Raw genomic sequence first — 12090 nt, 5'->3', positions numbered from 1 at the left:
TTTAGCTACTGCATGCATATGTTTTGTTTGAACAAAAGTCTTCATGACCAAAACAGGCTCTCAGTGTGGCTGCTTAATGTCTGTACCAGCACCATACCAGGCATGAAACACAGCACTGAAACCAAACAGGCCAGCTTTAAGGGGGCTGAGCTCAGCCACAGCTAGAATTGGAGAAGAGGACGTTACAGATAAAAACGCAAATAATAAACCCTGGTCTAGGCAAGGGACTAAACACATTTATAACAATAATAAACATCATTATTATTGCTAATATCTGTCACCAGCTGGCATGCTATATTTTTAATCAATTTCTTTTGCTTATTATCTGTTTCCACCAACCTGAATGAAAGCTCCATGAAGGCAAGGATTGTTTCTCGGTCTTGTTAACTGCTGGATTCCTCAGCACATAGAATGATGCCTGGCATATAGTAAATGCTTCAACATGTTTTTGTTGAACTTGGCCACGAACTAGTGTAAATCCTGGTTTATTATTATCTCATTTAATTCTCACAGTGATGCTATTAGGTGGATGATATTCTAATCTGCACTTCATAGTCAAAATAACTGGGGCACAGAGAGTTTAAATAGCTTGTCCTTGGTTATATAGCCAGTAAGTGAGGAGACTAGAATAAGGTTCCAGACATCCTGGATCTGTAGCCCACACCTTATTTAATTTGCAATTAATGATCCAGAACTCTTGTTTCTAAATGAGTTAATGAAACTGGTTTAACTGAAATTCCTCCAATTTTTTCTTTCTTCCCTTTATTCATATAGGTTTTTCTTTTCTATTACAGTCGTCCCTCCATATCCACGGGGGACCGGTTCCAGGACCCCACACCCCCACGCCCTCCACATGCAGGTACCAAAATCGACGGATGCTCAAGTCCCTTATATAAAATGATGTGCAGTGTCTGCATATAACCTACATACATCCTCCCATATACTTTAAATCATCTCTAGATTACTTATAACACCTAATACAATGTAAATGCTATGTAAACAGTTGCCAGCGCACAGCAAATCCAAGTTTTGCTTCGGGGAATGTTCTGGAATTTTAAAAAAATATTTTCGATCCATGGTTGGTTGAATCCACAGATGCAGAAGCCTTGGACACAGAGGGCCAATTGTATCATTTATACCTTATAAATGAGGAAACTGAGGCACAGAGAGGCTAAGAAATAGCTGACAGAAGTTAAGTTTCAAACCAAGGAAGGTAACTGCATACATGCTTTAACCACTATGCTATAAAAGGAGTCCGAGTGCCTGCTTTCAAATGCAAACTTGGAGTCCTTATTCCTGGTCAGGTATATTAATGAATAAGATAGTAGTCATGCACTGGTATTGGCTCATGTCCCAAACATTTAATGAGAGTATAATGGAAATATTGACCAATAAGGCATCACAGGATGATAAAACAAATCAGCATACAAGGGCTTTATAAATCTGTTATTCTTCTTAGTCAAATGCCTAAGAACTTTTCAAAATTCTTTGTAAAATTTTTATATTGAAGACAAACATTCAGTAATAAAAGTATACAGTTTACTCCTTTTTATGAAGAAAAGCTGTGTTAATATCTTGTAATGCTCACTCTACATATTTCTCAGAAATGTTCTGGCCAACTTGGAACCCAGTTTGACTTTCACAGGAACACATGGGGATTCCACTAACATCAACAGATTTGTCTCTTGGCTGCTCAATTCAACTGCAGCCAGATGGAAAATGAAAAATGAGGAGGGGGCCAGGCCTATTGTCAAAGACACAAAGGAGTTATTGAGCAGAAATAGTCCAAAGTCTTACCCAGCTGCTATGAAAGCACCAAGAATGATGGCAAAGACACTGACAATGATGTTCAAGGAATACTGTTTCCTGTAATAAATAAATAGTGGATGGATAGATAGGTAGGCAGACAGATGGATAGATAGATAGATAGATAAGGAAAGGAGGAAGAGAGGAAAATATATAGATTATATTTTTTAAATAAACTGAAAATAGACACTGTTAACAGTTTTATAGCTAAAATCTAATGGACAACGCTTTATGTAAAAAGAGTACTAAAGGTACCTTCAATGGATTAGGAAATCAGACCAAATTTACTTTATTTCTTAAGTAGTTGTCTTAATCTAATTACAAATGTATTTCTCTGTTCTCACTAGAAAGACGCTGCGACAAAATGCAGAAGAGCTCCTGCTGGTGGGTCTAGTTGGTATGTACTTTTATCAAGCATCCAAAGATTAAGATAAAATTCAGTAGTAGAACTTAAAACATTGGGCCATCATCCAAATTTCATCATTAAATAATCTCCACAGCAAAATCAAGAATCACCTTTTTAGATGTCAGCCTGAGTATCTTTATGAGAAATTTTTAAACCAACATTATAAAAATTAATTTATTCTGATGTTACATCATAATTACTGCATCAGAATGAATTTCCCTGATTTTCTGCACTCCTATCCTATACTATATACATGGACAACTTTTCCTCTACATTGCAAAATCAGTGTATATTCCATCTGGCTCAGGAAACAGATTTACATCTGTTTTGGGGTTGTTGTTTTTTTTATAATTTTCGATCACACACACATTTTATTTATCTAATGTAAAATTATAATTTTTTTTAAAAAACACTCATTACATTCTTAGGGAATCGTGGAAATAGGAGACTGGTTTTAAGTGAACAAACCATTTGCCCTTAAGTTATTGCTACTAGCACTTCAAATCAACGATTTGAAAAGATGACTAGATGTTGAGAATTTGCTAGGTAAAAATAATGTGGGGGTGTGGGGAGAGGACACCAGAGGAAAAGAAGAAAAACAAAAATCACCCGAGTATGATGGTTTCCAGGAGTAAAGTAAGTGGAATGGTAAATTTCCTGAGCACGGTGAACATCGGCAAGCTGTCAGGAAAAGATTCAAGTATAATATCATCAGATACCAAGTATTTTTTTAATGCCTTACATTTTTAATTAAGCCCATTAATTTTCCAAATTAAATATAAGGAATTAACCTTAATTATCGCATATGTTACTAACAAGTCATATTAAATAATAAAAAGAAATGGAGATTTAATAATTTCATGCCACTTTTACTTACTAGCAATTCAAAACATCATACTATCCAACTACTACAAAGTCTGTGCTAAAAGATTATATGCAATGTGAACCAATACAGCCTTTGACAAATCAAGTTGGGACTATGTATGGACAGTCATTAAATGGTCCTAACCTAGGACCTAATTACTTCTTGCTGGGAAACTTACCCTAAGATAATAACCCAAAGGAAAGAAAAAAAATCATGTGCACAAACATGTTCATTGCAGTAATGTCTTTGGGAAAAATATCAGAAACAACCTGAATATCAGACAAAGCAATGATTAAATAAATTATGATAAATCCACTTGAGGGAACATTATACATTAATTCTATAATATAAAACTTTACCACTCTTGGAAAATGAATGTTAAATAAATCAAGGAGGTGACAAAACTATGTAGAGTCTACAACTGTAATAAAATACATTCTGTATATGGAAAAAGACTGAAAATGAATATGTAAAATAGTATGTTACAGGATAAAATTATGGGTAATTTTTCCCTAAAACTTTATGTAATGAGGCCACATTCACTGCCTTTCAAAAATACTTATGAACCTTTCACCCACTCTCAAAACCCAGAGATTCCAGGACACAGCTCAATGCACAGCTACAGACTGCCAAGGCTGGAAAAACCCACCTCCATCTGCTTCCAATGTGACCCTGAGAAGATGGTGACCAAAGCAAGGAAAGCAAGAACCACAGCGTTTGGGGGGTGGGGTGGGCAGCTCCTCCTGACCAGACCTGAGGAGGGGTTTCACACTACAACCAGAGAGCAGTGCAGAAAGAATTTTCAAGAACTTCACTTAAAAATGTCTTACGAGACTGGTCTGAACTGCCTTTTTCAAAGCAAGACAAAAAAAAAAAAAAAAAAAAAAAAGGTCTTATTATTTTCAATTAAATTCAAAAAGTATTTTTAGATGATGCCTTTTAAAAGCAGATAAGGGGAATTCCCTGGCAGTACAGTGGTTAGGACTCTGTGCTCTCAGTGCCGAGGGCCTGAGTTCAATCCCTGGTCGGGGAACTAAGATCCCGTAAGCCATGCAGCACAGCCAAGAAGAAAAAAATAAAAGCAGATAAGGATACTAAATGGTGAAAAGCTGAATGTTCTTCCCCCTAAGATCAGGAATAAGACCAGGATGTTCGCTCTCACCGCTACATCAATTCCACATTGTACTTGAGGTTCTAGATGGGACAATTAGGCCAAAAAAAAAAAGTATACAGCTTGGAAAAAAGAAAAGAAATAAAGTTGCCTCTATTTTCAGATGATATATACGGAGAAAATCCTACGAAATCCATTAAAAAATTATTATTAGAACAAATGAAGTAAGTGTGCAGGAAACAAAATGAATATACAAAAATCAATTGTACTTCCATACACTAGCAATGAACAATCCAAAAAGGAAATTAACAATTCCATTTATGATAGCATCAAAAAGAACAAAATTCTTGGGAATAACGTAACAAAAGCAGTGTAAGAATGGTAATACACTACAAACTACCAAATATTGTTAAAAGGTGAAAGAAGATTAAATGGAAAGACACTCCATGTTATGGATCAGAGGCTTAATGTTGTTAAAATGGAAATACTTCCCAAATAAATCTATAGATTCAACACAGTCCTATCAAAATTTCAGCTGGCTTTTTTTCCCCCAGAAATTGACAAACTAATTCTATAATCAATGTGGAAATACAAGAAAACCAGAAAGCCAAAACAATCTTGAAAAAGAAGAACAAAGCTGGTGGAACCAATTTCAAAACTCACTACAAAGCTACAATTATCAGTATTATCTAGTACTAGTTTAAAGATAAACATTTAACCAAAGCAATAAGACTGAGAATCAAGAAATAAATCTTTCCAATTATGGTCAATTAATTTTCAACAAGGGTGCCAAGACAATACAATGGGGAAAGAACAGTCTTTTCAATAAATAATGCTGAAACAACTCAACATTCACATGCAAAAGCATGATTTTGGACCCCTACCTCACGCTATATACAAAAAATTACGTCAAAATATATCAAAGACCTAAATGTAGGAGCTAAAACTATAAAACTCTTAGATGAAAGAGTAGGATTATATCTTCATGACCCTGGGTCAGGCAAAATTCTCTTAGACACAATACCAAAAGCACAAGCAACAATAACAAATATAAATATATCAGACTTCACCAAAATGTAAAACTTTTATAAACAGATAAACGTGTGATAGATACATACAATAGAATATTATACAGTCTTACTAAGGAATGAAATTCTGATACATGTTACAACATGGATGAAACAAAAACATTATGCTAACTGAAATAAACTGGACATAAAAGGACAAATATTGTATGATTCCATTTGTATGAAATATCTAGAATAGGCAATTTCATAGCGATAGCAAGTGAAATAGAGTTTACCAGGGCCGGGGGGATGGGGGAATGGGGCATTCGGTTTAATGGGTACAGAATTTCTGTTTGGGATGATGAAAAATTTCTGGAAATAGATAGTGGTGATGGTTGCTCAAGATTGTGAATATATTTAATGCCACTTAACTGTCCACTTAAAAATAGTTAAAATGGTGAGTTTTATGTTATATATATTTTACCTTAATTATTAATTAAATTTTTAAAACCTTAAAACTTTTGTGCTTCAGAGTACACCATCAAGAGAGTAAAAAGACAATCCACAGAATAGGAGAAAATTTTGCAATCATGTATATAATAAAGGACCTGTATCTAGAATACCTAAAGACTTAAAACTCAATAATAAAAAGATAAATAACCCTGTTAAAAAATGGGCAAAGGACTTGAATAGACATTACTCCAAAGAAGCTATATAAATGACCAATAAGCACATGAAAAGATGGTCAATATCATTAATCATCAGGGAAATGCAAATCAAAACCACAGTAAGATACGACATCACAACCACTACGATAGCTATAATCAAAAAGATAGACAATAACAAATTTGGCAAGAATGTACAGAAATTGTAACCTTCACACACTGCTGGTGGGAAAGTAAAATGGCACAGCCACTTTGGAAAACAGCTTGGCAGCTCCTCAAAATGTTAAACACAGAATGGTTATACGACCCAGCAATCCTACTCCTAGGTATAGACCTAATCAGTAGCAATTCTGTTCTTCCACTTCATCAGGCCAAAAACCATGAAGGCATCTTGGTCTTTCTTTTTCTCATACCCTACATATTATTCATCAGGATACTGTGTTAGCCCTTCCTTCCAAGTATATCCAGCACCCAGACTATGGCCTCAACCTCACACTAAAAATAACCAGGGGATCCTTGGAGAAATGGCAGGAAAAGTCCAAATAAATCTGGGACATCATGTGCCAGGAAGCAAGGAAGTAATCAAAGACTACTGGGGCCCTAGAACATAGGAGCCAACTCAAAGAGGCTCTCACTGACCTGAGATGATATAATTGGAGCATCAAAAGAAGTATTTATATAATGAATTAAAACATTAAGTAAATGAAACAAATAGAATAATAGAGAACAGAATAGAGAGCCCAGAAATATACCCACACAAATATAGTCAACTAATCTTTGACAAAGGAGTAAATACAATTCAATGGAGATAGAATAGCCTTTTCAACAAATGGTGCTCAAACAATTGGACATCTACATGTAAAAAAAACTGAATCTAGACACAGGCCTTATACCTTTCACAAAAATTAACTTCAAAATGGATCATTCACCTAAATGTAAAACATAAACTTCTGGAAGATAATGCAGAAGAAAATCTAGATGGCCTTGGGTTTGGCAATGAGTTTTTAGATACAACACCAAAAGCACAATCTGTGAAAGAAAAAAATGATGGTGGAACTTCATTAAAATGAAAACTTCTGCTCTGAAAGACAATGTTAAGAGAATGAAAAGACAAGCCATAGACTGAGAGAAAATATTTGCAAAATGCATATCTCATGAGGGACTTGTTTCAAATAAATGAAAATGCATGAGTTAATAATGATGGTAAAAAACAAAACACAAAAAACAACAACTCACTATTGAAGGTGACAGGACACTAATTTATTACTCTGAACATTTATAAATAAAGCTTTATCCTGCCTTTCCTGTATGATATGGTGAATGAAAGTTTGTATTTATTGAGGAAGTTTAGACAATTAATGTAGAAGTGGTGATATAGTTAGAAAATCATCATTTCTCAATTTGAAATGAAATAATGGATCTAGACAATGATCATCAATAGATGCTAAAACCATTAGGTGAAAAATTGATGGGAAACATTCTAATGAAGGGACCCTTAAAATCATTAACGTGGAACTGATCAATTAGATATCATTAAAGGTGGGATAAAACATTATGTGTCCCATGAGGTGATGCAGTAGAAGGAACCCAACATCACCAATAAACTGATGTTGCCTGAAAAATTGAATCTGAATCTGATCAAGCCTCTAGGACCAACTACCAGTTTATGGAAAATAGGGGAGACAGAGAAACATACTACGTGACACCACGTATAAGCAATCTTCCTTCCTCCTCAGTCTCACTTGCTGAAAGCCCCCATGGCACCCAAGAAGCCTTCATCTTACCTCTTCTGCTATGCATGCAGAGAAGTGTTGAAGAACACTTGTAATAAAGATGTTTGTAAGATCACTAAAACAAGAAGTCCTCATCTGCGAGGCAGAGAACCCCAGTGCGGCTGGGCAGCTCTGAGGGTAACTGAAGGCATCCCCACGCTGCAGGTGGGCTCAGAGACAGGCCAAGAGGATATGTGGCAACACAGCAATAGCACCTACCACAGGGAGTTTTAATACAAATTTAAGATAATTAAGGAAAATTGACTGTCCTAATCCCAGAAGAAAACAACAAAACAACTAAAATATGTAACTAAAAACAGTATTGGACATTTTGTTTTTCACAACAACCACAATCTGTCCTTTCCAAACAAGAGTGAAAGGCAACAGGCCTAATTTCACATTTCTCAGTTTTGTATGTACTTTCTCCTTCTGGTCTACCTCCTACCTGCCACTTTTCTTCTATCCCTATACAAACGGGTTTCCTTCCATTTCTGCCACCCTTTGGTCAGACTTTATTTTCTCATTATTCACATCTTTTTCATAAGGTTTGTCACCCAAATGTGTGTTCATTAGTCTACATATTTCACACCACGTTTTCCAATTTATAGGATGACTTGGTCTTTGTACACTTCTATTTTCATTTGCGCAGTGACTTTTAACAGAGTAATCAAAGGACCATAAAATAAATGCAAATGCAGATTTCAGAAGTATATATCACATACTTGAAAATAACATCTGTCATTTATTTTTCCTTGTACCAAGCCTGACCTACACCAAATCTGACAGAATATTCCTGCTTTTATAAAACTGTGATGAAACCAAAAGTTACACAGAACCATATTCGTATAAATGAATCTTCCTGAATAAATCATACCTTCTCTATCTTGATTTCTACAGATCTCACATTCTATCTTCAGATTTGAATATAAAGAAAAATATATCAGCTTTTTAACATTTCTAAAGCATTCTCAAACTAAGTTCAAAACTCTACCTTATTTTCTTAAATTATGGAATATTATTGTCTTCTATATGTAGCCCAAGCAATATCTTGAAAAATCAAAGCTGGTCTTTGTGACACTAAAAGCAAACGAGTGAAGAACCTCCGATCAACCATTATCCTGCACTCTACCTTAATTTACTTGTGCTTGATAATCCACTTATGTGGTTTCCAACGTAGAGGAGAGGCAGAGGAAACAGCTTCAATAAAAAAAGAAAGAATATTTGGTTAGTACTCCAATAACATTTTCTTTCATATATAAAAATGGTGACATTCACTCCCCATCAGTAAGAAATCATTCTGAGTTCCTTTCCTTGCAATGACTAAATTTTCCAGAATCCAGAACACATCATGAGTTTCTCCATGTGATCAAAAAATAGTTAGGTAGGAAGTGATATCCATAATCATGGTGGTGGTGTGGAGGCTGGATAGAAATGGAAATCTTGATCTTGCCCACATTAGTAGACTATTTCCCTAAAAGAAAGCTCTGAACAAGCACCTCTCTTAGGTGGAGACCCCTAGCCAGGTTGGTGAGTTGAGGATGGGTGTTTATCACTTATAAACTATATAAATATAGTTTATGAATGAGATTCAGAAGGCCATTGAAAAAGTGTGCAAACTTCTGTTATCTATGCATATATGCACTTTTCTGGACAAAGGCAAAGGTCTATATCCCATTGACATGTCACACAGTTGGTGACACTTTCAAAAAGTTGTGTATACTGGCCACATTACTTTGGAGTTACTTTATTTGTTTTAAACGCCTAGAATAATTAAATATCTACCAAGGTTAAACAATGTAGCTTGTACTTGAATTAGGTTTACCGAGCTCTGAGCTCCTGAATTATTTTCTGGTTGTTAAGAGAAATATTATTCAGAACACACTGAAAAAGAGACAAAATGTAACACCTATGAAAAAAAAATCCCCTCATAAGCTCATATGATAACTTTTAAGAACTTTTTAACTAATATAATACTCCATAGCTATCAAGATGAGTCCAACATTTCTTTTTCCACTAAAAAGACACTAAGCATGCAACTCATATATCTTCTGAAAGATTTTTAAATACTATTTGTCATCTGCAAAAAAGTTACAGAATTTCTTTATTAGGAAATTTGCTCAAGAAACATAAGCAAGATAATAGATCCAGGACCTTCCCTTTTATTCATCAACATAGTAAATGAAAAATGTTTGGGCCTGCCATATCAGTAAACAAAGGATGTTGCAGCCTGATGGCTTGATAGCCACTACAGCCCCCCTGAAAGTGAGCCCTGAGGGAACTCAGGATGGAGACAAATGGGCTGCCTACTGCCAAGCCCTCAGTCACTGCAGTCACCTTAGGAGACTCAGGATGGAAAGGAAGAGGATACTGGTCCCAGATAGCTAAGGTCATATCAAAGGAATAATTTCAATGAGCCCAGACTCTTGCATCTTCCCATACATAGAAAAGCACCAAATTCATTAGCTTGAGACACTATCTGGCTTTCTTTAACTAACAGTAATCTTTTGAAGTTCCAACTACCTGGTCTTTGTTGCAAAAACTCCTGTATATGCTGGCCCTTCCCTCACCTCTTTGGAGCAGTCCCTCAGAGCCTCCTGAGCTATCTGAGAGACTGCCTCCTGGGCTTAAGTCCTCTTTTTGTCCGCAAAATAAAACATAATTCTCAACTTTTACGTTGCACATTTTTTTTCAGTCAACAACATTCTGGTTAACAGTATACAACTGACTCAACAATCACACAGCTGGTGATATTACAACTTTAGAGGTTCTTAAGTATTGAAGAGAATCAGTTGCCCCTATTTCCATATACAATTCAAAATAAAGACAGTACTGACTTCTAGTTTCTGGTAACCATGGGCTAAATTATTTGTGCTAATTCCCCTGCTGATTAATTAATATATTAATTAATCAACTTTATAATTTGATAAGTTAGATATGCCTGTTTTGAATTCCAGGGGAACACTAAAAGAACTGAAACAGAGGAGTTCCACCGTGCACAATTAAACACTTTAATTCACCAGTAAGATTTAACTAATTTAAAATTTTAGGCACCTATGGGAATTCCCTGGTGGTCCAGTGGTTAGGGCTCTGCACTTCCACTGCAAGGGGCACGGGTTCTATCTCTGGTTGAGAAACTAAGATCCCGAATGCCGCGAGGTGTAACCAAAAAAAAAAAATTTAGGCTCCTAATCATACAGCCTCAAAATACATAAAACAAAACAAAAAACCTGGCAGAAATACCAAAAGAAATAGACAAATCCATAATCAGACATAATGGCTGTAGCAATATCACTCTTTTCACATACTCTTAAAATGTGACTTTGACACTCCCTTCCATCCAGAGGTAGGGTCTATGTCCCTACAGCAAAAGGTAACTGGAACACAGAAAAAAGGCATCTCAAAAAAACCTACAGCAAACAATACACTTAATGGTGAAATATTAAAAGCTTCCCCTTTGAGATCAGACAAAAATGCCCAGTATTTCCATTTCTATCAACATTGCACTGTAGGTCCTGTGCTATACAGTAAGGCAAGTAAAAGAAATGAAAGCTAGAATGTTGCAGATACAAAGACAATATACAAAAGAAAGATAAAAATATGTACCTGAGAAGTAGAATATGTCCTGACATATCAGTAAACAAAGGATGTCACAGTCATCAGCCATTGCAGCCACCACCTTTGCAGCCACAGCCTATGGTGAGCTGGTGAGCCCTGAGGAAACTCAGGATATGAAAACACAGGATACTGGTCCCAGATAGCTGAGATGCATATCAAAGGAATGATTTCAGTGAGCCCAGACTCTTGCATCTTCTGATATATAGAAAAGCTCTAAATTCCTTAAGCTGACATATCCGGTTTTCTTGAATTAACAATAATCTTTTGATGTTCAGACCACCTGCCCTTTGTTGCAAAACTCCTATATGTCCTGGCTCCTCACCTCACCTCCTCAGAGCAGTTCTCTCACAGTTACTTGAGATGCTGCCTCCCAGGCTTGAAGTACTAAAAATTCCTGCCGAATAAAACATAACTCTCAACTTTTACGTTGTGAATAATTTTTAGTTGATATACTTCTAACTTTCTAAATAATCTGGGGGTTTTTTGGCCGTGCCACGCAGCATGCGGGATCTTAGTTCCCTGACCAGGGATCAAACCTGTGCCCCCTGCAATGGAAGCGTGGAGTGCTAACCACTGGACCGCCAGGGAATTCCCCTGTTTTTAAAAGATACATGCAATAGCAAAAAAAAAAAAAAAAAAAGATGTACCTCAGAACAAATCTAACAAAAACTGTTAGAACTCTATAGAGAAAATTATAAAACTTTACTGAGGGCAATTAAAGAAGGGGTATGTATACCATGTACATGGATTGTAAGATTCAACACTTTAAAGACGTCAATTCATCCCAAAGTGCTTTAGAGCTTCAATGCAATTCCCGTCAAAATCCCAGAGGGTTATTTTTCA

General features: G+C 35.9%; 1 protein-coding gene across 7 annotated transcripts in view; it reads right to left on the bottom strand.

Annotated features, from left to right (window-relative positions):
• Positions 1–12090, bottom strand: part of SLC35D2 (solute carrier family 35 member D2) — a 68574-nt gene that overhangs the window by 32026 nt on the left and 24458 nt on the right. For 6 of the 7 annotated variants that reach the window (XR_009008732.1, XM_057549114.1, XM_057549113.1 and 3 more), the window contains exons 4-6: positions 8762–8829; positions 2822–2893; positions 1798–1866 (exon numbers count right to left, since the gene is read on the bottom strand). Coding sequence is in view for 6 of the 7 variants with exons in the window: in XM_057549114.1 (XP_057405097.1) it covers positions 1798–1866; positions 2822–2893; positions 8762–8829 (209 nt within the window). In the remaining variant the exon portion in view is untranslated. The remainder of the gene's footprint in view (positions 1–1797; positions 1867–2821; positions 2894–8761; positions 8830–12090) is intronic. The other variant, XM_057549112.1, reaches the window with a different exon arrangement.

The sequence above is a fragment of the Balaenoptera acutorostrata genome, chromosome 6 (genome assembly GCF_949987535.1).
Source record: "Balaenoptera acutorostrata chromosome 6, mBalAcu1.1, whole genome shotgun sequence".
In the NCBI taxonomy this organism is placed as follows: Eukaryota; Metazoa; Chordata; class Mammalia; order Artiodactyla; family Balaenopteridae; genus Balaenoptera; species Balaenoptera acutorostrata.
This window is presented reverse-complemented; position numbering and strand designations above follow the sequence as displayed.